Source organism: Didymosphaeria variabile, assembly GCF_027946475.1.
Source record: "Didymosphaeria variabile strain IMI 356815 chromosome Unknown scaffold_9, whole genome shotgun sequence".
Classification (NCBI taxonomy): domain Eukaryota; kingdom Fungi; phylum Ascomycota; class Dothideomycetes; order Pleosporales; family Didymosphaeriaceae; genus Didymosphaeria; species Didymosphaeria variabile.
Genome location: NW_026611628.1, coordinates 106,160 through 132,372, shown reverse-complemented (window position 1 = coordinate 132,372; position 26,213 = coordinate 106,160). Strand labels below are relative to the sequence as shown.

Genomic DNA, 26,213 nt, shown 5'->3' with positions numbered 1-26,213 from the left:
TTCTTTGGTTCCAAAAGCCAAGCGCGTGATTGCGGAAGATTTGTCGACTAACCCATTGGGGCCTAGCCGCCCGAACGAAAAACTATTACATACCTCTCGCCGGGCGAAACCCTCCGGACAAATGCCAATATACCAAATATCAGGACAACACGAATTTCTGATCGAGACGCTAATACTATAAGGCCTTCTCGAGTTTAATATTGAGTGCTGTCCTATTTGTTTCCTTGATACTGTTGTGTACCGGTTTCCTTTTTCCATGTCCAGCGATATGTGCCCCGCCCGCGAGAGATAAATACATACATACATCTATCAAGGTCACAAGAAGCAGGGATCATACTTTGATGTCGTCAGAAAGCAAGAGGCATCTCCACATCTCGGTATCACCTCGCTATCGAAGCAGCCGCGGTGGATGTGTGCCTGGCCTGTCATGGCATTAGCTCTACCCTCGGCATCCTCGAACCCTCGGCTTCTTTGAAACATCATCAAACCTCGCTTTAGAACCATCATTGTATGGTTTTCGGTCGGAGATGATTTGGTTTATAAGCTATTTTACTCTCACTAGGAAGCTTCTTTCGCATAAACATAACTCAAATCACAATCATGTCCAGCCTCCCAACTGAGACTCAACCTCCTCCTACGCCAAATTTCCTGCGACTCTCTTACCCCAGCCAGCATGTACTGCTTATCCGCATGGATCGCCCACAGTCTCTGAATTCTCTTTCGATGGACTCCCTTGAGGAGATCGATGCTGTACTGCGTTGGTATGATTCGGAGCCTACTCTCTTCGTCGCAATCCTCACAGGCACGGGGCGTGCATTCACTGCTGGTGCCGACTTGAAGCAATGGCGTCAATCACTGAATGGTGAACACCGCTTTGGTGTACGTGAGGGTATCGAGAGCCCTACACGTCGCAAAGGCAAGAAGCCTCTTGTCGCAGCAGTCAACGGCATGGCTTTTGGCGGTGGATGTGAACTCGTCGTTAATTGCGATCTGGTGGTTGCCGCTGACAGCGCAATCTTCTCCCTCCCTGAAGTACGGCGTGGGTTGGCACCCACCGGAGGTGTCCTAACGCGACTTGTGCACACTGTCGGCATGCAAGTGGCTTGTGAGATAGTACTCACTGGGCGGCCGATCTCAGCAGCGGAAATGCATTCTTGGGGATTAGTTAACAAGGTCGTTCCCAAAGAAGAGGTTGTTGATGAGGCACTGCGGTATGCGGATCTCATTGCGGCCAATAGCCCCGATGGAGTTGTCTGTGCGCGAATGGGTTTACGGCAAGCTTGGGAAACGGCAGATGTTGAAAGTGCAACAGATGACTGGCTCAAGCAATACTTCTCAGTGCTCGAGAAAGGCGAGAACATCCGAGAGGGCATGTCATCATTTATAGAGAAAAGGAAGCCTGTGTGGAAAGGAAGTAAGATTTAATTGACTTCGTTCAAGTACATAGTAAGCCAGCGCGCACTTTGGTCATGCAATGTTCCCGAATAGAATACGACAATGCATCTGACACATTAAGTTCCACTCCATGTGCTCTTTCTTGGGCGTCTCAGCGAAGACCGTACAATTTCCTGCCTTTTCTCGGGCCCCAATGCAGGCTCTACGGTGTCTTTTCTTCAGTCGCGCTCACCCTTCCACGAGGGCTTTCAAATCATTAGTCCACGGCGTCATGTTAACTTCCATATGACTTATATGGATAACAAACCAATTCTACAACTCAGCAACTATATGCCAATATATGCCATGCTTCTCTCAAATTTTTAGATATGTTCAACTAAACAAGTCCTGGCATCATTGGAGATCCAAGGCCCATCGTGAGCTAGAGGAATGAGCATATGCGACAACTGGCCTCACCCACATCCAATCCGTACATAGTAAATGATAGTTGCTTAAGAAATTATAGAATGTGCATAAAGCATTTGCAGAGTGATAATGACCCACACATCTGCACTCTATTCACTACTTGTCGCTGATCTCAGCTATGAATCTGGACTTCGAGTAATCCTCTCTAGAAACACAGTTGACGCGAATCAAGACCCGCTAGAGGGGGGCAACATGATTACGGCTTGCTGGCCTGGATAAAAATACAAACCTTCCAGGGGCCAGAAGTTCACATTATATCGCACGTGCACTTACACTATCCCAATGGGGAAGATGAACCGAGTTAAACGCTATGACCGAGGTTTCCGAATACCGCATCGGGTGATTCGAGTTACCCTGATAGCCCGAAACCTATGGCCAAATTTTATATTGCCGGGTAGTTGAACCTTCAGCCGACACAGGCTGCGATTCGGTATAAGTATGGCGTTCTCGAAGATCGACGTTGATGAGTAGATGCAGCCATTCCAAATAATCTACCTTGATTTGTGTCTTGGGACCCAACACCTTCTTCATCTCATTAATTTGCGATACCTTTCTATCGAGAGTCTGATCGATAGTATTGAGTGATAAACTATACCATAATGCCTCGAGCCCTTATTCTCCAGCCTATAGAAAGCGGCAAGCCTGGGAAAGTCTATTATCCGTGGGTTTAATTCCTTGAGATTTCATATTACAGAGACTGAAAAAAGCATCACAGTCTACAGATCAAAGAAGTCTCTAAGCCAATACCTGGCCCTCATCAACTTCTCGTCCGTCTTTCTGCCGCAGCCCTTAACCACCGCGACCTTTTCATCCGTCGCCACCTCTATCCAGGCATCTCTCTGACCAACCCGCTCCTCGCTGATGGTTACGGTACTGTCGTTGCTATTGGGCCTGATGTATCCTCCTCTAGCATCCTTAACAAGCCCGTCCTCCTCACCCCTATGCGCGGATGGGAGGTTGAACCTTCAGGGCCAGAGAATAGCAGGCAGTTCACCGTGCTTGGTGGCACAAAAGCCACAGATATAGGTACTGCGCAGGATTTCGTAATCGTTCAAGAAGACGAGGTCGAACTAGCACCGGAGCATCTTACCCCTGCCGAGGGAGCAGCATTACCTCTTGCTGGACTTACCGGGTGGAGGGCGCTAGTGACCAAGTCCAACGCTGCCAGTCCAGGAAAAAATATCCTTATCACCGGCATTGGTGGAGGTGTTGCTTTACAAGTCCTCCAATTTGCTGTCGCTTTTGGATGTAACGTCTATGTGACATCTGGCGATGCCTCAAAATTGGCCAAGGCAAAGGCTATGGGTGCTAAGGGTGGCGTGAGCTACAAGAGCGAAACATGGGAGAAGGACCTCCGATCCATGCTCCCTGATGACCGAAGATATCTCGATGCGATTATAGATGGCGCCGGTGGAAAAGTTGTCTCCAAGACAGTTCCAATACTTAAGCACGGCGGAGTGATCTCACAATACGGCATGACTATTTCGCCACAGATGGATTGGGTTATGCCGGCCGTATTGGCCAATATAGAGTTAAAGGGAACGGCGATGGGGAGTCGGCAGGAGTTCAAGGAAATGGTTGCTTTTGTGAATGAGCACAAGATTCGACCAATTGTCAGCAGGACAGTCAAGGGGTTGAGCAATCTGAAAGAGATTGATGGTTTGTTTGCTGAGATGCAAGAAGGCAAGCAATTTGGCAAATTGGTTATTGAGATAGATTCTGAGAGCCAAGTCCAGTCTAGGTTGTAAATACCCAGACAGACACATATGTGATGCTCGAGACTTTTGACACGCGTCAGCCGGTCGAAACCAGCGTCTTGAGTTTTTCCTATTTGTGGTAGAGATACTGAAGAAGTTGTTTGTATACCAAGTTGTACATGGTCGGTAGGTATGTATCGTAGGGAGCATTCTTACTACAAGGCAACTGAAAATTGGCAGCATTTGCAAAAGTTGCTTTGGGATAGCCCTCCAAATTACTACGTAGGAAGCATCCCATAATGACATGCTCACAAGCACAAGCACACCGTCGAATTGTGACAGAGCAGACTGGGTTCAAGCCCATCACCAGCCGAACCATGATCACATTCTGAGCATTTCCCAGGCTGATATGCGTATTGAATGACCAATCAATTCTGTTCCGAATGAAAATCATGCTCAACGGAATACTCAAAACAAAAGAGTGTTGTCGCGGTCGATCCATTAGACATACCCCATGACGTCGTTTAGTTAGCGACCTTCAACACGACTCGTCCTGCAACTTGGCCTGCGTCCAACTTTCCAAGCCAGGAGTTCAGATCCTCAAGCTCTCCTTCTGAAACTATTGGCTATTGACTCGTCAGCGAGGGCTTTCTCCCCTTCAAGGGGTACCTGCACTCACACGAACTAGGCCGCGAGCGGACAGATGGAAGGCCTCGGCCACCTCTTGGTGTTTTGCTGCAGCACTGCCGACAATTCTAAGCTCAATAGTGATTAGTTAGGCCGGTGGGGCACCAGCCATCATGGACATATCAGTGGGGAGACCGATGATCACAGCCGTGCCCCTTGACCCCAGGAAACTCGGTGCTGTGGCGACGGCGGGGAAGGTTACGAGGCGGCTGGCATGTCATGGCGCTGAGGGACTGGTTGGGTTGCTGGCTGGTAGGGCCCTTGGATGTAGTGGTGCACGTAGAAGGGTGTAGATAGGCTAAGGGGTAGAAATAAATTACACGTGAAACTATTTAGGGGGCTGAATGAGGACGAGGACAGGGGAGGAGTTGCAGATGTTGTGTAAGGATGTGGAGGTCATGTTTTCGCGCTGGCACGCATGTGAGTGTTTCTGGAGGTTTGAGTATGGTGGATGCGCGGGAATGTTGCTTGTGAGAGTCATGCTTGTGAAAGGTTCGGACGTTGGAGTTGGTGTTGTGGCCAAGTGCACCGTTACTTTACTGTTCAAACGACTGGAGGACAAATGTAGACTCTGTGCACGGCGTGTTACAGTGTGCGATTGAGCGACCGTGTTGCAATATATCTGGCGCGGCGCTGGCTATGCAGTGGAGGGATACCAGAACACATGGAGTACATCTTCTTGCGTATTAAATGCATAGTTGCTTTCAATTCCACGTATTACGGAACTTGGGGCACATGCGATCGCGTGGACCTCTAGAATGAGCTTTTTGACAGGAAAAAGTCGAGACAGTTTGAACGGTGTGTAGGTCATCATGTTAGCCTCATTTGAGGGCAAAGGCACAGCGTCCTTGGGGACGGTGTACAGTGTATCTGGTAATGGTGCACAGTGCCCTCATCTGAACGTCAATTATCGTTGGTTCATTGCGGATTGCACCTGGCACTGGTCAAGAAGCATTGTGCAATGCTTCTCCTGTTCTCAATAGGTCTTATACAAGCACAATTATTATCTTGTCGCATTGATGGTAACTGAAACATGCTGGCTAGTTACACGCGCGGTAAAGAAAGGCGCAATAAACTTGTTTCCCGCACTACGCCAGACTGCTGCAGCACCTGAGTATGCAAGGCGTATTGGCGTAACGTGTGTTTCACGTTCCAGTCGGGCTTAGGTACCTGCTATATTCATACATGTGTGCGAGGGTTCTCTGAACTTTTATTGGGACCAATTGATGCAGCTGTAAAGCAGGCGAGCTGACAAGGTCAGAAATGAGACAACCGGAATTGAACACTTCCTCTCGTCACGGCACTCTTTTGAATAATTTTTTCTTGAGGTCTGTCGCAGATGGACTTCGAAGATGAACCTGTGGCAGGTGGCAGGCGAGATTCACTCGAAGATGCATCCATCGCATCTGATGAAGGTAAGCTGTTAGATCAGTTTTTCCAGAGCCAGACTGGTGAGGTAACTCTATTATTTGGTTACAGATCTATCCAAAAAGGATCAAGAAAGACTCCGAAGAGCACTTCAGATAGAGGAGAGCGTAGAGTTTGGCGAGATCACGGGGAAGACTGTGTCCGACTACCTCATGCGAAACTACAGTTCTAGTTACAGTTGGGATAGATACCACGAGATCCACTTCGTCCTGGACAAGGTCAAGAAATGGGTGGATCTGAGCAAGCATTCCAGGGATTTACACTTCGCAACGAGATTTGAGCTCTACGATTACATACAATTACTGCTCATCCACGGTGCCGATCCAGAGGGTGAATTCAGGAGGTGGAAGATAACGGACCAATCAATGCACTTTCTACTCTCCTACCATATCGCAGCCAGACGCTATTTGGACCGGATGACCTTACGGTGGCACAAGATTTTTTATACTAGAAAGAGCAAAACGCTATTCATAACAAAGTTGTGGACACCTAAGCTTTGGACATGCGAAGCTCTCAATGAGATCCGTGCACTCTCGGTTTTCATCCCATATGATAATGTAAGTGGCTGAATGAGCTTCATGGTGTTGCTAACCGACCAGGCTATGGCTCCGCTGGTATTTGAATCATATCCCTACCTGCCTGATCTTGACTGAATCGACGTAGATGCTGACGGGAGCCATTGCAAGAAAGCTTGATCATAATTATCACGGGTCTACTTGGCGAACGATGCAGTCCTGGTCTCAATCTGTCATCGGAGTTTTTACTACTATACCACCGCTCATTTCTGCTCGCGACCCTATCTTACACTATCGCGATCCAACGTATGACGCTAGCGTAAGTAAAGCAGCATTTTCTGACGCCGAGCTACGCTTAGTAGACCCTCTCGCTATAGTGGTATGTATGGACAACATAGAAGATGATATTCGGTGCAGACACTCACTGTAAACAGTTTCCGTACCTTGTTATGGATGTTATGAAAAACTGGAGAAGACGAAGGGCGCAACACAGAGCGGAATGGCGACAACACAGAGCGGAATGGCGACAACACGAAGCGGATTGGCAACGACTTGTAGCCAATTGGCGACAGCAGGACGAAGCAAAGTGGCGACGAGAAAAAGAAGAGTGGGCGTGGCTACAATACGACGAAGAGAGCTTGCGACAAAATGAAGCGAGTTTTGGGAAAGGTCTTCGGCCCTGTCCTTATCCCGATCATGTTCAACCCAAAATTTACTGTGAGCGCACCCTGGATGAAACATATTATCCGAGCCTCCCAAGGGATCAGCTTGAGGAAAGAAACACGACCCAGGTAGTTCAAAGGCAATACATGAGGGACAACGATTGCGACCAATCAGAATGGCCGATTCTCTTGGTACCTCAATTGTGGATCTGGAAAATAGACGATGTTATCATCTCCACGTACCCATTGCACACAAACCAGATGTCATTCGAGCGTAACGGAGATTACGCACGCGAGATGACTGGGGAAGCTGAGGTAGAATGTCATATGACACAAGCTATTTGGGAGCACGTAGATGCCTTCCGAAAACCTTTCAGAGACGCGGACTCAGAAGAAGTCATATTTGCCTCTGCGCTTGATATTTTCGAGCTTGCAGTTGTGGAGACTCTTTCTGATGTTCGTAAATATGCTGCAGAACGCTCGACACAGAGTATCGATATAGAGCTCGAGCGGAAGCTCATAGAAGCCCTCGCCGACATTCGAAACGAGTTGGACATGATATCTACCATCATGGCACAACAGGAAGAGATCATCGACAACGCCATTATCGATCGAACTAAGAGAATGGCTGCTTGCCGGGAGACACTGGTCGAGACAATTAAGCAATCAGAACGTAGTCTTGAAGAAAACGAATCTCTCGAACAGAGCGGAGCTTTGAGGGATCATGACATCAAGTCCAACAGACTCATATGTGGGCTCGAGAAGAGCAAGGACTGCATCGAGAACTACAAAAGACGGATCTCTAAGATCAATAGGGACGCGGACAAGGTAGCGAAAACGGTTGATGACATGCTCAATCTGAGCAGAACAGAAGCGAGTATCAAGGAAGCCCAAAATAGCGTCATCATAGGATGGGCAGCGATCGCATTCGCAATCATCACGGTCATCTTCACGCCGCTATCATTTATGACAAGTCTGATGGCTCTGCCCATTAACCGGTTCATGGATCATCAATACAGATACGACGACGACGATAGAGCATACAAGTCAGGCTATCTAGCAAGCATCTTTAGTAAGCTCACTTCCACTTCACTGTTTCGCGTGTTGACTTGCAGTAGTCGGAGCAGAGATCGCTTCTCTGCTTGTTACGGGCGCTATTCTGGGGGTTGCGTACTGGATCTCTCCGATGAATCGGAGATCGCGAAAGCAGCCAGCTCCCAACAGGAACATGAACACGCAAGAGACCGATACGCCTCGCGAAGCCAAGCAAGACCCACCCGGCGCCAAAGACGCTACTGGCACAACGACTGAGCGAAATACCAAGTTTACTAGCTGGTCCGTAGCAGGGGTGTCAAACTCCTTGACGCGTAGGCTCAAGAGCAAGAAAAAAGACGAGGAGACTGGAGGACAAGATGAACAAGTACCCGAAGTCTAGTCACTAGGCTGGGGACATGGAAAAATGGGTTGACAGGCGGCAGAGAGCTGGTTTTCTCATAGTTATCCCTAATGAACCTGAAACAAACGGTGACTTAGCTTTCCGTATAACTGTCTATTCTCTCCTTCACACTTCGACGAACATGCTTACAAAAACATCAATAATCCATCATACTCCCTACTAACCGCCGCTGATACTTCTCCACAACCTCCTGACAGCGCACAACCACACCTGCAGCCAGCACTCTCACCTTCTCATCCTCTCCACCATCCTTCCCAGCTGGTAACCCGTCAAAAACTCCGCGCACCCATTCCTGCGTCTCCATCAGCTCCTTGCCTTGTTCAGTCGCCAGTCGCTCTTTGTCCCCATTCGTCTCGAGCAGCATCAAAACCGCAAACAACAAAGCTGACAAGATTCTCTTATCGTTCATCGCATGAGCACGACATGACAGCAGCAGCTCCCACATCTCGCGCGTCATCTGTGGTAACGCGAGGGTGTTAGGTCCAGACGCGTTCATAAGCAACGCCAAGGTATGCAAGAACGTAGGAAGCAAATGGGTCGAAGTGTATATCGACGATGCTGAGGAGGCAGATGCACGCGTAGCGAGCCACCACCGTCCCGTCAGCGGAAAGAAGAAGTTGTCCACGACCATCTGCGACAGCGCGTTGGGAATGGGCTTCGAGCGTCGTGCTTCTACTTCCATGCGCGAGCTGAATGTGCGGCTTTGGCCTACTTTGAGAATTGCTGGACCGGTCAGGGTGTCTGCTGCTTTGGCGGCGAGCGGAGAGAGGAGTTCTTTCGTCATGTTGGTTGTGAGGCGGGCTAGTGGATTTGAAGACGAGGGAGTGGGCGCGTAGAGGGCGTGTAGTTGCGGTGGAAGTTTTTTGCTCGGGAAGGCCGGGGCCGGCGGAGTCATATTCTCAGTAGCAGTGTCTTTCAAGCCGGCGAGTTCGCGAGCGCCTAGACCGAGGGTTGTGAGGATTGCAGTGCGTTGGGTGAGGGAGTAGTCGCCTGTGAAGAAGTTGCGTGCGAACCATTGCGCCATTGCTGCTGGCTTTGCTAACAGTACTGCTATGAGGGCTTGCTGTTTCTGCTCCGCGAACTTCTCCAATTCAAAACTGTCGTTCAGCCCAACAAGGATAGAGGCAAGCTCTTCGATATTGTCGAGCACCTCGGAGCCGAAGTTCGCTTTACGGCGGATGAGCGGTGCGGCTGTGGAGAGCGCTAAAGCGTGCCTGTCGTAGTCCTCTGTGTCACGCAGACCAGCGACTAGGTCGCGAATATAGACGGGAGCGGTGGGTTTGTTTCGATTGATCTCTGTAGGATCGTCCGTTTCGTCTTCGGGGTCAGAGTCCGGCTTTGAGTAAGGGACGAGGTCGTCATCTTCGTCTTCGTCTTCGTCTGAAAGTATCTCGACGATACGAGGACCTTGTATCTCGGTAATGGAGGTACTTGTAGTGTCCTTGGTTGCGACCTTGGTGGGTCCCTTGCGGCCTCCTTGCTTGTTTGATTTGTTCTCCCGGACCTTCAAAAAACTGATTTCACCGAGCCTGTCATTGATTTTCGTGAGATGCTGGTACCACTGCGCTTCTTCCGCTTCGGCACCTTCCAGGTCAAAATTGAGTTGAGTCTCAGGCTTGTCAACCATTTTCGAGATCGCCATGCCCATTGCTATGCCAAGAAACCGGGCTCGTGGAGAGGATGATCCTATTCGGTTTGACATCCCAGATGTATGATGGCTCGACTTGGCCATCATGGTAAGAAACATCGGCTGCGAGCGCTGAACGTATCCGCAGGTTATCGCAAGAGTTTGTGCGAGAGCTATTCTGTCAGAACTCCGCAGGAAAGTCTGTACGTTTGGTTTACGTACCTTCTTGCTGGATAATAGGTGTATGTTTGATGTAGAAGGTATCTCCAAACATTTTGAGGCTGTTTTCGAGGAGAGTATGTATATGATCTAAACTATATTAACGTTCCATGCCCGCAAGCGGGTGACTGCGGCCTTACCTTCGTCTTTCGCAATAGCCGCAATGACACTCCTGCGTCCAGAAAGTGAATCATCTAGCGCAGGAACACCAGACCTCGTGAGTGATGCTACCAGATGCTCCATCAGCGTGTCGCTGCCTCGGACCAACTCACTGACCAGGGCAGCGACACCGGCAATAAGCGGGGAGCTTTCGAACACAGAAGTTTTTGTATTATCGCCGACAGTGTTGAAATAATGGTTAGACAAGGCATTTATGATTGCATTTAGGTATTTGCGTTGCTCAAAGGCTTTCATCTTGTGAAGCAGCGCGGTAAAGGCGCCGATAGTGTCGCTATCGATCATGACTAGCAGCATCGAGCGGATGGTCTGATCTTGGTATGGTCAGCTTAGAGATATGCATGGCTATACTGCTAACCTACCTGTGTAACCTAGGGTCAGCGCTTTGCTGCAAACATCTACGACTATCGACGCAGAATCTTCGTCGCGCTCCATTGCGCTCAAATGTGCAATGTTACGCCCCAACCAGGTTGCGTAGCTGCTGCCATCCGCCAGCCAACTAGATTTCCGAGACACTTGCTTCTCTTTGAGTACATCCTCGGCTTCAGCTGCAAGAGAGACTATCCGTCCGGAAGCAACTTGTGCAACAAATTCTTTCCACATCATCTTCTTTCGTGCTGCGTTCTTTCCGTGCGTTTTGATGTCCGCCCACACCTGGGTCAAACATTGTTCGCCGTGTAAGATGCGCTCAAGAAAATCTAAGAGATCCACAATATGGGATGCCGAATCTCGGGTCTCTCCAACAGCCTTCTTCTGTCGACAATCTGCAATCAGCGGCCGTAATCGCGTGATGACATTTCCTATGCCGCTCGGATTACGAAGGCATCTAGTCATTTGCTTTAACTGTGGTTTCTTGTCTTTCAAGATTTGCCAATAGTCCTGCAGTGTCGTATTGATCAGTTGGAATACGATATTTGCGGCAACTGGACCCGGAAGCACAAGGTGAAAGCCATCCTGACGCTCGGTTTCGGCCACCAGATATTCAAGCACGCTTTCGATCGACTCAAGATCCGGTTGCTCCTTGAGGACCTCCAATGCTCTTTCGGGAGAATCGACTATTACGCTGCTTTTGCTGTTCACGGTGCTTCCAATCTCTTTCAGAAGAGGCTTCGAGTCTTGAGTGCGCTTCACCTTCGTGGTGGAGACAGGTGTGAGGAAGTCGTCCATGTTCCCGGGGGCATCTTTGACATTCGATCAGTGTAAGTTATGATCATAGAGCCCATACGACGCGTTGAAAGTGGTGACCGGCATCCGTGTTCAGCAAAAGTAGCCGCCCACTCGGCAGATCTTGCCACTTTCGTTGGCGGGCTTGGCGTACGCTGCGGGGCTAACCTCACTGGAACAGCTGCCTACCACCGCCGCCTGAGCTGTCAGTGAACCCACTCACTGTTCATCTCAACCACTGCAACCTGCAACGAAATGGCTGCAGCTGACATTGCATTCTTGCCAAACGGTTCGGAAGGCACCCGGGCGCGATGGTAGAATCTACCCTTTCGAAAGCTCTCAGCAAGCTAACGCTCCGGCTTAGGAAGTACTTAGACAAGGTCCTAGATAGACCAGGACCTTTCACGGACCCGGATAGCTTTGTGCCAGGTAACCATGAGACTTTGGAGAGGGCGAAAGTACTGTGAGTATTAATTACGCATATATGAAATCCCAAACTAACAGACACAGGGTCATGTGAGTTGCCTCTCAAAGTATTACCGATACATCGATTAATGATCATGCAGCGGAGCTGGCGGCTTAGGATGTGAAATTCTTAAGAATCTAGCCCTCTCTGGCTTCAAGGATATTCATGTCATCGACATGGACACGATCGATGTGTCCAACCTTAACCGCCAATTCCTGTTCCGTGCTGCTGATGTAGGGAAATACAAAGCCGAAGTCGCTGCAGCTTTTGTGGAGAAGCGCGTAAAAGGCGTTCAGATTACGCCTTACTGCGGCAAGATCCAGGACAAGGATGAAGAATACTACAAGCAATTTGCCCTCATTGTCTGTGGTCTAGACAGCATCGAGGCACGACGGTGGATCAATTCGATGCTCGTCGGTATGGTGGATGGAAACGACCCAGATAGCCTGAAGCCGCTGATTGATGGTGGTACCGAGGGCTTCAAGGGTCAGGCGAGGGTAATATTTCCTACTATGACCAGCTGCATTGAGTGCCAGTTGGACATGCACGCTCCGCGTGCTGCAGTTCCTCTTTGCACACTTGCCACTATCCCCCGTCAACCACAGCACTGCATCGAGTGGGCGCACATCATCGCTTGGGAAGAAGAGCGCAAGGAGATCACCTTGGACACCGACGACCCAGAGCACATTACATGGCTTTTCCAGAAAGCCTCGAAGCGCGCAGAAGAGTTCAACATTCCCGGAGTCACATACAGTATGACGCAAGGCGTAGTCAAGAATATCATTCCGGCAATCGCGTCCACGAATGCCATTGTAGCAGCCAGCTGCTGCAACGAGGCCTTCAAGCTCCTCACTAACGCGAACCCCTTCCTCGGGTTCCCTGGCACAGACAACTACATGATGTACACTGGCGATGAGTCTGTGTACACTTATACTTTCGAGCACCAGAAGAAAGATGACTGTCCTGTATGTGGCGAGGAAGCCCTGGCGCGTCCGCTAGAGATTGATCCTGAGGCGACGCTGCAGGAATTTGTAGACAGCTTGGCGGAGCGTCCGGAGGCACAACTCAAGACCCCATCGATAAGGACCACGGAGAAGTCGCTGTACATACAGTCAGCGGCGGACTATGAGCGCATGACGCGACCGAATCTAGAGAAGAAGATGAAAGACTTGACGGCTGAAGGGGAGGAGATGCTGGTTTCGGACAAGGCATTTCCAACGATGTTCAAATACGTCGTGGTGTGGAAGAGATAGCAGGATGCGTTGGGCTAGGCCGATCTGATGATCGGTGGTAACGGGGCATTTTCACGAGCATAGCATGCGCAGCCTACGTAGATGGGTCAGCACTCGAAGCCTTCAGTATTAATGCAACAAATAGAGATTGAACCTGAGATAATGAGAGTCCAACTGTGATAGAAGCTGGCGTACATTTTCCCAAGTCAAGCTTTCCGATCGTAGATTCCTAGGGTGAGGTTGCACGTGACTCAGGGAGGCGAAGGTCTGTGCGCAGTGCTAGCGTTGCCTGCAGCTCATGATTTACATCGGTCCCCCTCGATACCTCCAACGACAACGCTCACTCGGACAAATCGCCACGACCTGCAGCACAATGGCCGGACCGCGCGCAGGAAACAAGGCTGCCACCAACGGCTCCGGAGGTGGATCAAGCAAGCAGTCGCTTACCGAGGCGTTCGACAAGGACCTGTACGATGGCAGCAATGGCGTCGACAAGTTTGCCGGCTACAACATGTCCATCGCCGCCAACGAGGATGAGGATATGGAGGATGCCGGCGAAATCAACGGAAGGCGGCTTGTCGGACAGTACACGGCGAGCGCAGATATGCTGAATGAATATGCGCACGGCGAGGACGACATGCTGGAGTCTCGGGAGAAGCAGGCCCAGATTTCCTCACGCGAGACCGACTACCAACGGCGCCGATTCGATCGCAAACTATCGCCCGATGGCGCAGAGGGCGGTATGTCGTACAAGGAAAGGATGCAGGAGCGCGATATTGAGCGGGAGGAGGCGCGTGTCCAAAGACTTCTCGAGGACCGCGAGAAGAATGGGGACGAAGTTCTTGACCACAAGCCGACGCTCAAGGATGGCGCGCCCGAAGTCGACGGCAACAAGACTCCGCCCATGGAGAAGAAGCGCAAGCGGCGCCGGTGGGATGATGGTGGTGATGAGGAGCCCAAGATCGAAGAGGTGGCGGTAGAACCCTCATTGAAGAAGAGGTCGAGATGGTCTCCAGACCCACAAGAAGTGAAACCCGAAGAGCTCGAGGCCGCCGCACCCGTACGCTCACGATGGGATACCACCGCTGCCGCTGCCAGCGCCGGCGCCACGCCTGCTCCTGCCACTAATGGCGCTAAAGCCCCAGCACCTACGAGCTTCACGTTCGGCACCGACATCTCCGCACGTAATGCCCCTCTTTCCGACGAGCAGCTCGATATGATGCTCCCATCTGAAGGCTACAAGATCCTCGAGCCGCCTCCGGGCTACGAGCCAGTCAGGAGACCGGTCGGTGCGCCAACACTTCCAACCGGATACTCAGGGTATCTGGTTCCTGAAGCGGACAACAGCATGGCCATGATGGGCAAGCAGCTGCCGACGGAGATTCCTGGTGTCGGCGACCTGCAGTTCTTCAAGAACGAGGACATGAAGTACTTTGGAAAGCTGACAGATGGCGCGGACGAGAACGAGATGACTGTCGAGGAGCTCAAGGAGCGCAAGATCATGCGCCTGCTTCTCAAAGTCAAGAACGGAACGCCTCCCATGCGAAAGACCGCTTTACGACAGCTTACCGATAACGCTCGCCAATTTGGGCCAGCAGCTCTCTTCAATCAGATCTTACCGTTGCTGATGGAGCGAACATTGGAGGACCAAGAGCGACATTTGCTTGTTAAAGTCATCGATCGTGTTCTGTACAAGCTGGACGACTTGGTCAGGCCCTACGTCCATAAGATCCTGGTTGTTATCGAGCCGCTTCTGATCGATCAGGACTACTATGCCCGTGTAGAAGGTCGAGAAATCATTTCGAACCTCGCAAAAGCTGCTGGTCTGGCACACATGATCAGTACAATGCGCCCGGATCTGGATCACCAGGACGAATATGTCCGCAACACGACAGCCCGAGCATTTGCCGTGGTTGCATCCGCACTAGGCATACCAGCACTTCTGCCTTTCCTTCGGGCCGTGTGTAGGAGCAAAAAGTCGTGGCATGCCCGCCACACTGGTGTCAAGATCGTGCAGCAGATCCCCATCCTGATGGGTTGCGCTATCTTACCTCACCTGAAGGGTTTGGTCGAGTGCATCGGCGACAATCTAAACGACGAACAGCCAAAGGTCCGTATGGTGACCGCACTCGCATTGGCCGCACTGGCCGAAGCTGCCTCGCCCTACGGTATCGAATCTTTCGACGACATTCTGAACCCGCTATGGACCGGAGCCCGGAGACAGCGAGGCAAGGCTCTAGCATCCTTTCTGAAAGCCGTTGGCTACGTTATCCCGCTTATGGACGAAGAGTACTCCAACTACTACACCAGCCAAATCATGGAAATCGTCATCCGCGAGTTCCAGTCACCCGACGAGGAAATGAAGAAGGTTGTTCTGAAAGTGGTATCTCAATGTGCTAGCACTGCTGGCGTGACCCCAGTCTACTTGAAGGACAACGTGCTGCCAGAGTTTTTCAAGCACTTTTGGGTGCGTAGAATGGCACTCGACAAGCGCAACTACCGACAAGTTGTTGACACCACAGTCGATCTAGCTCAAAAGGCTGGCGTCGCAGAGATTGTGGGCCGTATTGTGAACAACATGAAGGATGAAAACGAAGCATACCGCAAGATGACCGTCGAGACTATTGACAAAGTCATCTCGACACTTGGAGCACACGACGTAGATCAGCGCCTTGAGGAACAGCTCATCGACGGTATACTGGTTGCCTTCCAGGACCAGACTGTCGAAGATCCGATCGTTATCGACGGTTTTGCTACGGTTGTGAACGCCCTTGGTGAGCGCACGAAGACGTATCTGCCACAAATTGTTGCTGTGGTCATCCACCGCCTGAACAACAAGGCCGCACCGGTTCGACAACAAGCTGCTGACCTAATTTCTCGCATCACCTTTGTCATGCAGAAGTGTGATGAAGACCCACAGCTAGTCAAGCTGGCAAGTATACTGTACGAGTACCTGGGCGAGGAATACCCGGAAGTCCTTGGATCGATTCTTGGAGCGCTACGAGCCATCGTCACTGTCGTCGGCCTAGCAGCAATGCAGCCTCCAATCAAGGACCTTTTGCCGCGACTCACACCCATTCTCCGCAATCGACACGAGAAGGTCCAGGAGAACACGATTGATCTGGTTGGCAGAATTGCCGATCGTGGAGCTGACTACGTCAATCCAAGAGAATGGATGCGCATCTGCTTCGAACTGTTGGATATGCTCAAAGCACACAAGAAGGGCATTCGGCGCGCCGCGAACAACACCTTTGGCTATATTGCCAAGGCGATCGGACCGCAGGATGTGCTTGCAACGCTTTTGGGCAACCTACGGGTAAGTCGTCCCCTCGCCATTTACATCAAGACGTAAGCTAACAATCAACAGGTGCAAGAGCGACAGTCTCGAGTGTGTACTGCCGTCGCAATTGGCATTGTCGCAGAAACTTGTGCTCCTTTCACGGTTCTGCCAGCCTTAATGAACGAATACCGGGTGCCCGAGCTCAATGTCCAGAACGGTGTGTTGAAGTCGCTCAGCTTCATGTTTGAGTACATTGGGGAGATGGCCAAAGATTATGTCTACGCTATCACGCCGCTGCTGGAAGACGCCCTCATCGACCGCGATCAAGTGCACCGACAGACGGCTGCGTCGGTGGTCAAGCACGTGGCGCTCGGCTGCGTCGGCCTCGACTGCGAAGACGCAATGGTCCACCTGCTCAACCTCCTCTGGCCCAACCTGTTCGAAACCAGCCCCCACGTCATCGACCGCATTGTCGAGGCCATTGAGGGAATCCGCAACGCCATCGGCACGCCTCTCGTCATGAACTACGTGTGGGCGGGTCTTTTCCACCCTGCGCGGAAGGTGCGACAACCGTACTGGCGCATCTACAACGACGCGTACGTGCAGTCTGCGGATGCGATGGTGCCTGCGTATCCTCAATTTGAGGAGGAGAATCTGAAGAGGCACGAGCTGGATATCTTCATATGAAGAAGCTTTAGTAAGTGTGACTGGCTATGCCGCCTTCTTTGATCGCGAGACACGATAGGCGGTGACTCCTCGGTGTATAATGGCAGTGTAGGAACAGCAGTAGGGTGTTTGTGTTTTTGGCCTCGGTAAGCTAGGGTTCTGCCTCGCCCCTTGTTTGGGAAACGAGCAGATGTACATCAATTGAGCATTGAGCGGGGTCTGTTAAACATCGGAGTCTAGGTCTGCATAGCCAATCTGGTTGGGAGTAGGGACGGTGGATAGGCGGCAGATGCAAATGGTAAAACACGTTTCTTCAACGCCTCACGGTCCGCTGATTGCATCTAGGCGCTGTGGGATATGGAGCAGCCTCATAGGATTAGGCGTTGTGAATGTGCTCGTCTTGCCGATTGCAGTATCCCATCAGAGTGCCGAGTGAGACACAGGTGAGTGCTGCCAAGTGCGCTCGTTGGGCTGAGTTCGCAGGAGCATTTCCCTTGTACCCAATGTGCGACTAAGTGTGGCGGCGCATCGCTCGGGATTTTAATCATCCCCCACAGCAGACGGGTACAGCCTCAGCCGTGCTCAGATGCGCACAAGGCTTCCTCGTCGAAGCGCGCAGGGTGGACTGTACTCCACTCCCAGACAGACGATCGCCATGCACGCATGTGAATCCAATACTCGTAGCGCAAGGGCGCGGTGGCCATGGCAAATCTTGCCCCGGCGTCCTTTGGCCACCTCGCACACGCGTGCAGCGTCGCCATGGAGAGTGGACGCGTAGCGTGTTAGTCGTAAGACACCCACCGGCTACTGCCTCTATTGGGAGGACGGTGGACGATGGTGATTTTCTCGAGTGGGTAACGTTCGTAAGCTGAGCTATTTCGGGCTTGAGCGCGGGGCAGGTCCTTGATAGGCGGCACAGCTCAGCCTCGACGAACGACCCCGACGACCCAATCGACGCGCTCCCTCAGCGCAGTCAGCCTGCCGTGAGAGGCTGCGCGAGGTGGCACTTTCCTCTGAAGCTGCACCACGACGGCTCGGGCTCGTCTTTATCGTTTTCGTCCCGTTTGGGCGATTTGTGCTACCGCGATCCCGGTAGCCGAGCATCGTCGATAGACATACATACATGCAGCTTGATCGACTGGGTGCTGTCCCACGTCATCTTGTGTTTCCCCTCGTCGCTTTGCTTGAGTGCTGCTTTCCTACCTTCTCGCGTGTTATTTCTTCTGTGGAGGAGTAATTGATGTGAGCGTGATCATGGCGCTCGTTGCACACAACATGCCGCTTGCCTCGCATGGCTCGTTACATCAGGACAGGATGAGGTATCCGAGGTACTACGCAGGGCAGGGACACATCCACAATGAGCAAAACTCACCACCATTTATCTACACCGGTCCGCGGTTGCAAAGCGTGTCTGGTTCGCGCAAGGCGAAGAAAGTGCTTGGACTTGTTGCCCAGTTTGAGCGGCGCAGTGGAGAAGAGGAGGAAAGAGGTGGGCCGATCAAGGCACAGCGGACGCTGGGACTCGTCACCGATCTGCCACGTGACAGGAGATCGTGGAGGAAGTCGTCAAGCGGCGACTTCGAGCAGAAGCTCGCGCAGGCAGAGAAGGAAATCAGACGCTTGTCACGGATGCAGGATCTAGCCGTTGACCCGGACGAGGAATACGGTGCGACGGCGGACGACGAACAATCCGATGAAGAAGAGCACATCGATACTCACCAAATACCCCCGCAAGACGAAGAAGAAGAAGAAGAAGCATCCCCCCAAGACCCCGAGAAGCTTCCCTTTTTGGAATTGCCCATCTCGCAATCCCCCCAACAGCTTACCTTCCCGCGTGCACCCATCGAACTCGATGCCGGGCCCGACCACGAACTTCTCCTCCCACCGCGCCGGCCCCGCGCCAGACCGCACTCGTACACTTCGCCGCGTTTTAGCGATCGACCGAAGAACAAAATTGCTTCTTCACGCTCGCGGGGTTTGAGCTCGCCGCCGAACTTCTCGCGTCCATTGTCGGGCTTCGCGCCGAAGGTTGTCCCAGGGGAGCACATGGAGCGCGATCCGCTGAGCATACGGTTTAGTGACGTAGAGGACGACCCGCGGTCGCCGATGAGTCCTATTGGCGGCACCTTTGTCTCCAACGAGATCAAAGCTGCGCTCGAGAAACTCGAGATGGGTATTGGTAGGACGCGTGCGAACTCGCCCATGCCCTCGTCACCTCCTCCGGCGCCGAAACGCGCGAGTAAGCCGCGGTGGTCGAGTCTGCCTGTGTCGCTGATGAGGCTCGCGCATAAGCGGAAAAGTTCTAGGAATTTGGAGGACGGGCTTGGTCTGGTGGGAGGCAAAGAGAAAGAGAGGAAGCAGGTTGTTACGCTTACGGAGGAGAACCTGCAACGCTGGGAGGATAGTGTTGGGTACGTGCCTAAGATGTACAACCGGCACGGGTACGACCACTTGACAGCACCGGTTGAGTTGGATGTCGCCGTTCCGCATGTCAAAACGGCGTCCCCGCGCCCAGACGCGATAGCTCTAGCAGCCGCACAGGGCCAGATGCTCACCCCGCCGCTGAGCGTAGGCGTCTCCCTCTCGCCGCCTGTGTCGCCGCCGTTTTGGAGGGGTGATAGGGGGTGTAGCCCCATCGCCGGATTATCATCGCCCTCCTTCACGCCAACACACACACAAACACCTACCCCAACCCCCACTCTTTCGTCCCGACGCCCACCCCATCTTCCCAAACCTTCCGCAGCTCCACAACCTCCACCCTCCTCCGTCGCTTTCCCGACCCTCCCTCGCCGCATGTCCCCACTACGCGCCTCAGCCTTCGCAGTCGCTCGCCCAGCAGAAAGAGCTGCTTGGGCGTGCGCCGGCGCCTGATCAGCTGGTTACGTGCGCGCTTTGCGGCGAGACGGAGCATCCGAGTGCGTTTGCTGCGGTGTCGACGAGTGGGGTGGGGGCGGATGCAGAGGGTGTGTAGGGAGTGTGCGGTGTGGGGAGGGGATAGCAGTGGTGAGAGAGGGGAGAGGAGGGTGGTGGTGTAATACCGATCGATCGTTGATACGTTTCTTTTGTATAGGCTGGATGGATGGACGGATTGGCATAGCTTACTACGGCATATCATAGCATAGCATGGCGTAGCTTGGACGCGATGGGACGGACAGGATGGAGTTTGTGCACGACAGGATAGGACAGCATAGCATAGCATAGCATAGGATATACCCCACCCCACGGATAGTCTAGTCTAGTCTATTACGGTAATCTAATTCACTCAAGGACGTTAACTCCAAAGATATGCCCACACTTGCTCTGGGCGCTGTTCCTTTCCCTCCCTAAAGATGATGATAGCATGCCATGCCATGCCGACACCGAGCGAGCGAGCGAGCATCCAATCCACGCTCTACGCTGCAGGACGCACAACCCGTTCTTCTCTTCTCCCCCCGTGGAGTCTCATGGAGAATAGATAGATACATCCAGCCAGACTCTGCGCGAGAGCGAGAGAGCGAGAGAGCTAGATAGCGAGACAGCGATATCTCCAGCCTTCCTTTGCCTTTAGCACAAAAGAAAAGCTAAGCAGCGCTGCATCGCAAGGCAAGGCCTCTTTGCAGCGAGCAAGCGAGCGATATAGCGATATGAGCTCCATAGTTGAATCCCACGAGAAAAGAAAGAGGAAAGAAAGAGCAACGAAAGAGGAACGAAAGAGAAAGACGGCGCGTCGCAATCTGCATGATACTAAACTTCACAATGCAAAGCGAGAGCGCTGACGGAAGGGAACAAGCGAGGGCGTCGAAAACGTGTCTTGTGTAAAGGATTTAACGGATGGAATTGATATGCGTGACGTACTGTGGTCGGGCAGTAGGTTCCTTCTCCACCATGCAGGGGATGACAGCAGGCTGAATCCGCCTACTGAAAAATAGCAGACAACATCCAAAGCTAATGCCCAAGTAAGAGTGATAAAAGCTCGCGGCAGGTGGGTAACCTGTATACAGCGCTGATGGGTAATTACCTACACTTGAACAACACACATGCCTGCACTAAAGCCCTGCATCATGCCTTCAACAACATCCAGCAACAGCCTCGGACCAACCCAAACTGCACTCAACGCTGTAAAACACCTCCCAGTACCACAGTCCACGTCTCAAATCCGATATCCGCATCACATATCCTCCACGCTACCTCCCCCTCCCCCACTCACCACCCTAGCCGCAAACCTCCCCACCTCAGGCGGACTCACCAACTCCCGAATAAACCTCGGCACCGTAACCTCGCTCGCCTCCATAAGCGCAAGATGCCTCCTCCGCGCCTTCTCCTCGGCCGCCTCCTCCCCTTCCACAGCCCTCCTTTTCCGCCCGCGCGTCGTAAGCCGCCATCTTCGCGCGGCACGTTAACGTGGTCTTATTCAAAATACTCTGCATGCTAGCGAGGACTTTCTGGCAGGCTGTAGCGAGGGTAATTCGTGCGCTGGGACGTCGTCTGGGGAGCGCCAGCTCGGTGTGGACTTGAGATCTGCGTCTGGGGTGGAGGCGGCGTGCACGGCTTGGATGAGGCGGGGATGGTGAGGGCGGCGAACATGTCGCCTGTGCCGGAGAAGAAGAGGGGAGCTCGGGGTGTGTCTATGCGGAAGAGGCGGGGGGTGAAGTCCGAGGTTGCGGTGGAGCCGATGATGGTTATGTTTTTGGGGGGTGAGTCGGGCTCTTCTGGTTCGACGGGAGGCTTCGAGAGGGCCTCGGTGTCTGACGTTCTTGGTGTGGAGGAGGTTGGTTGCTCGGAGGCGCCATCTTTGGCGGAAAGTGAGGCAGGATGGGTTCGTGCTGGGTCGTCGGTAGGCGTTTGTCGACCAGATGCAGTGGTTGATGTGGGCTTTGATGGCGTACGCGATGGAGCACGCGAAGATACAGTCCGGTTATCGTGCGTTAAGCGGAGAGACGTGATTATTACGTGCGGTACTTGATACTTTTTGTGCAATACTTGGATTGCAGCTGCGAGAGAATCAAGATCGGTGATGGTCGTCTCCGAAAGCAGCCTGTTCTCTGATCAGTCTTTTGTCCAGTGATTGACTGTCAGACGGTGAACATACTCTGCTTCAAACTGGTTGGGCAGGATGAGGTCTGCGTCCCGAAGCAGTGTCTTGTATTCTGGGACTTCGTCTTCGGGTATGTAGAGCTTGCCGTTGTCGCCCATTACCGGATCGAGCACTGTCGAATGTTAGCAGACTGGGCTCGGAGCGAATCGTATGTATGATATAGCTTGGCTCTGCTGAACACATGTAGAACAGCACAAGTACCACGTGCTCTACGCTTGGATACCGCAATGCGCGCATGCATCAGCGCAAGTCCGTGAGGCCGCGCCAACTCACCCCAGAAGAAGCTCCCCGGTTTTGTCCCAGCATTGAACTTGATATCGCGTCCGATCTTGCCTATCGCCTGTACACAATGCGCACTAGGCATGTATCCGGTCAACAACACATCGAAGTTGTTCAGGTTCGATTGTCGCAGGCCTTCGTAGAGGTCGAGGATCTGGTCGGGTGAGGTTTTCGTGCCTTTGACCTGCTTGTATGCGGTATGATTGCCTGCGACTCTGTTACTGACTTGTTCAGGGAGGTACTTTAGACCGGGTACGGTACATACTGTAATGTACAGTGTTAATGGCAGACACGTCGCAACCCAGCGACTGCATAACAGACGTGACCATTTTGTTGCCCACATAGCTTAAAACTATCAGCTAGGGGCGTTCCCACTTGCGCGAATCACCTACCCATGAACCACCTATTCCTGTTAGTCGAGCAGCTTCGCGATGGATGCGCGTGACTCCTACATGGCTAGCGATCGCGAGCACGCGAGTCTCCGGTACCAACGCGTCCGAGGCCATGACGCAGACCGGAAGGGAATCTGAAGCGAAATAAAAGGGCAACAATCACGATGTAAGCGGAGGTATGGGATATATAACGTGTTGTTGATTTTTTTTCGTTATCTGGTAGCCGGACGCGCGATGGCGTCGGCGGGGTATTGGGATCTAACACCGATAGATACCCCACGGATGGCTGGACCGCGGTATCCCCGAAATCCAAAATTCCCGTAAATCGATGCGCGCTTCGCATGCATGCCAAAACATCACGCTGCCGTATCCGTAGCCAACACCGGGGTCATGTATCTCATATCCATATCGGAGAATACTATGATTCGCTCACTCCTCGTCACCGATCTACATACGTTAGCGCTATTCAAGAACGATGACCGTATTAAGGACTTACCTTAGGCGCAAGATAGAACTGCAGAAAGCTGTTGGTGCCCTCCGTGAGCGGGTACTCGACAAGCAGCGGCACCTCGGCGGAGAGCTTCAGCTTGACCTTATCGCTGAGTCCACTCGCCTTGCAGAAATTGACGAGGTACTTCAGTGAGAAGGTCAGGGCAACCGGCTCAGTCATTTCGATCTCGACGCTCTCCTTAGGGTTCTCGACATTGGTGTTGCTTCGGAGCTGTACCGATCCAGAACCAATATCACCCGTGCAGCTGAATTTGACACCTTCCTTAGATACTTCAATCGCAACTAGTCGCCAATTAGCTCTGTCCCATCTACGTACCAAGTGCAACCGTACCTGACTCCGATAGAGCGCTGAGATCGCGGCAGATGCGCTGGAATTCTGCAGCGGGCATCGTGATCATCGCCGAGTAGTCCGTCTCAGGAATGCCCAGATGCTCCTGGTCAATGTCCATGAGCTTGATGTCATACTCGCTGATCCTGTCCTGGCTACTAGACTCGAACACAATGTTGACGACATCCGGGGCGTCTTCGGCCTTTATGCTGAGAACATCATCGTTTCCTGCCGCGCGGAGGACCTTGGTCAGAGAACCAAGGTTGATGCCGAGAGCGATGTTTCGATCGCAGCGGAAGTTCGAGAAGGCGTCAGTCTTGAGAGACATCGAGACGAGAGCGACGTGGGAGTTGTCCATGGCTTGGAGGTTGATGCCGGAGTCATTGCAGTCGAAGTTGCAGTCTTGCACCAGATCCTTGATGGCATCGACCACCTATAGGTGTCAATTACAGCTCGTGATGATTGTTTCGGTACAAACAAACCTTCTTGAAGAGGTTGGCCTGGGTTAAGCGTGCTTCAAGCACTGCAGGACGATTAGCATGGCGAAGGAAAGATAGCTACTTGTAGGCATAGCACTTACTTGTGACGTAGAGTAGAGTTATATGATAGGGTCAGGAAGAGAGGAGTCGTGTATTGGGAACGCGTGGTGTTGCAGAGTGTAGGGTGGAAGTGAGCAAGAGGGCTGGCTTGGAAAGTTCGTGTAGCGACGCGCCTGACGCGTGCAAGCGCGACGCAATTAAGCTTGGGCCACCGAGAACCCCACTCACGTGTAGTGCTAACCTTATCCATCTAGGACGCATTATGAAAGCACGTTCAATTCAAATGTTGCATTGCGGTGACTCTACAACTTGTTGCTTGTGAGATACACAGAAAGGAGATTGACTTAGTCTCGTATAGTATCGGACAATGTCAACCACCGTGCCACCTTCCCATTTGCATGTCTGAGCACATTGAACTTGGTTTTGACATGTGTCTAGTCTGGGCTTCCACTTTTCAAGATCATTCACTATTTATGAACTGTCCAGTCTCAGACATGATGTTTGACATCAATCAATATTTATTGGGGTATCATCTTCGTTACTGGAACATGTAGATGCCCCGAAGCGACGCTACAGCTCCAGACCTGCCTACTCAGCTGAACACGTACTCGCCGGTAACACTGAGATCCTGGGTATCTTGACGCGGTCCTCGCCTATCTGCATCCAGCTTGTCCTTGAATATCCACAGGCGAAGAGTGGAGGGATGTTGCGATGAGCGAAGCGCTGGTTAAGCACAGCCTCCAAAGTCGGGTTTGCCTGGCCCTCGCATAACCCCGCCCACACATAGAGCACCATCGCCACATCCTCTATTCCGTAACTCTTGCGTAGCCTTTTCAGCCATTCCCTTGTTTCATGCCCGTACAAGCCCATAAAACAAAGTCCACGTCAGCACAAAGCCGCTCAACCCATTGAACACATCCCCAACCCACAGGTCTCCCAGCGGGCGGTGAAAGTAGTCGGCAGGCTTTCCGTCCGTGCGTAATGCAAATATCAGCGCCGATACGATGAATGATCCAACGAGGTAGAAGATGAAGCCTGGGTAGGACTCCAGCCCAAGTGTTCCTGCGGCGACGCCGAACAGAGAAGCGGTCAGACTGCGTATGTTCGAGACGGCCTGGTGGCAATGGTCAGAAAAGGGACAAGTGCGTCAAGGCAGATGTGCGCCAAGTGCATGGGGGGTTATGAGGCGTACCTGGGTGTTGTGTTGTACGCTAGTAACGACGATGGGGTTGATGGCCAACTCCCGTTCCTCGAGTGTGGACATGGTAAATGTGACTCGGAGGCGGAATGAGTGGTTATTGGAAAGAGCGAGAGTGTTCCCTAGATAGCTGCCGTGTGACTCTTACGCTCCAAGTGCGCGATATGTGGTCGGCCGAGGAGTCCTGTCGATATCGAGGAGGCTCTGCCAAGGTCAAATGCTGCGGCTCGTCAAACTGGCGGTCTCTAGGCTGCACGATACGTCCGAAACCGCGTGGAAGGGAGTTTTTGCCGCTGAGGCTGGGTTGCGTGGCGTCTTCGCACTTAACGGTCTTGTGAGTGAGCGGTTAGACGTTGTCGTCGTCCGTCCGATGCGCACCGTCGGTGGTGAGATTGACCGACTGCATGCGCACAGACCACCTAGCCAAACGTCACTTCCCTCTGCTCAGCTTGAACATTGGTTACAATTACGAATCACGATAATTCGCGCAGGTGCAGAAGATCGGCATCTAGTATTCTCGAAGTCGCGTTTCTTGGTTTGGCCAGCGGGATGCGCAAGGCTGGTCTAGTATAGGCTCTATACTAGCACGATGGTCTATGGCAAGAGCGAGTCAAAGCATGCTAGTATTCATGGGGTGTTCGGCAGCGGTCTGGAACTGTCGACGACTTTTTGACGCGTGGAGGTGATCGCTCTGCTGTTGATTACGAGGTGTCATAGCTCAGGTTTACGTTGCAGTGCATTAGGTAACGAGGTAAAG

At 52.3% G+C, this 26,213-nt stretch overlaps 8 protein-coding genes across 8 annotated transcripts; 6 read left to right on the top strand and 2 right to left on the bottom strand.

The window, feature by feature from the left end:
- Nucleotides 1-600: 600 nt before the first annotated feature.
- N0V89_011352 (uncharacterized protein) lies at nucleotides 601-1,425 on the top strand (the record flags this gene model as incomplete). The annotated part of the gene is made up of 1 exon (XM_056220084.1): nucleotides 601-1,425. The coding sequence occupies one exon, from the start codon at nucleotides 601-603 to the stop codon at nucleotides 1,423-1,425; it is 825 nt and encodes a 274-aa protein (XP_056065387.1).
- Nucleotides 1,426-2,459: 1,034 nt separating this feature from the next.
- N0V89_011351 (uncharacterized protein) lies at nucleotides 2,460-3,608 on the top strand (the record flags this gene model as incomplete). The annotated part of the gene is made up of 2 exons (XM_056220083.1): nucleotides 2,460-2,521; nucleotides 2,576-3,608. The coding sequence occupies 2 exons, from the start codon at nucleotides 2,460-2,462 to the stop codon at nucleotides 3,606-3,608; spliced, it is 1,095 nt and encodes a 364-aa protein (XP_056065386.1).
- A 3,502-nt stretch (nucleotides 3,609-7,110) lies between these two features.
- cdc27 lies at nucleotides 7,111-8,284 on the top strand (the record flags this gene model as incomplete). The annotated part of the gene is made up of 2 exons (XM_056220082.1): nucleotides 7,111-7,921; nucleotides 7,965-8,284. 2 exons carry the CDS (start codon nucleotides 7,111-7,113, stop codon nucleotides 8,282-8,284), a joined length of 1,131 nt encoding a protein of 376 aa, XP_056065385.1.
- A 157-nt stretch (nucleotides 8,285-8,441) lies between these two features.
- Nucleotides 8,442-11,495, bottom strand: TEL2 (telomere binding protein; the record flags this gene model as incomplete). The annotated part of the gene is made up of 4 exons (XM_056220081.1): nucleotides 8,442-10,105; nucleotides 10,155-10,241; nucleotides 10,292-10,642; nucleotides 10,691-11,495. The coding sequence occupies 4 exons, from the start codon at nucleotides 11,493-11,495 to the stop codon at nucleotides 8,442-8,444; spliced, it is 2,907 nt and encodes a 968-aa protein (XP_056065384.1).
- A 252-nt stretch (nucleotides 11,496-11,747) lies between these two features.
- uba3 (NEDD8 activating enzyme) lies at nucleotides 11,748-13,211 on the top strand (the record flags this gene model as incomplete). Its single annotated transcript, XM_056220080.1, has 3 exons — nucleotides 11,748-11,806; nucleotides 11,857-11,955; nucleotides 12,059-13,211. The coding sequence occupies 3 exons, from the start codon at nucleotides 11,748-11,750 to the stop codon at nucleotides 13,209-13,211; spliced, it is 1,311 nt and encodes a 436-aa protein (XP_056065383.1).
- A 352-nt stretch (nucleotides 13,212-13,563) lies between these two features.
- prp10 (U2 snRNP component prp10) lies at nucleotides 13,564-17,157 on the top strand (the record flags this gene model as incomplete). Its single annotated transcript, XM_056220079.1, has 2 exons — nucleotides 13,564-16,506; nucleotides 16,558-17,157. The coding sequence occupies 2 exons, from the start codon at nucleotides 13,564-13,566 to the stop codon at nucleotides 17,155-17,157; spliced, it is 3,543 nt and encodes a 1,180-aa protein (XP_056065382.1).
- Nucleotides 17,158-18,411: 1,254 nt separating this feature from the next.
- N0V89_011346 (uncharacterized protein) lies at nucleotides 18,412-20,007 on the top strand (the record flags this gene model as incomplete). The annotated part of the gene is made up of 1 exon (XM_056220078.1): nucleotides 18,412-20,007. One exon carries the CDS (start codon nucleotides 18,412-18,414, stop codon nucleotides 20,005-20,007), a length of 1,596 nt encoding a protein of 531 aa, XP_056065381.1.
- A 1,536-nt stretch (nucleotides 20,008-21,543) lies between these two features.
- On the bottom strand, nucleotides 21,544-25,522 carry POL30 (proliferating cell nuclear antigen; the record flags this gene model as incomplete). The annotated part of the gene is made up of 9 exons (XM_056220077.1): nucleotides 21,544-22,150; nucleotides 22,205-22,322; nucleotides 22,484-22,730; nucleotides 23,378-23,673; nucleotides 23,723-24,152; nucleotides 24,202-24,242; nucleotides 24,867-25,075; nucleotides 25,164-25,372; nucleotides 25,451-25,522. 9 exons carry the CDS (start codon nucleotides 25,520-25,522, stop codon nucleotides 21,544-21,546), a joined length of 2,229 nt encoding a protein of 742 aa, XP_056065380.1.
- Between the last annotated feature and the right edge of the window lie 691 nt (nucleotides 25,523-26,213).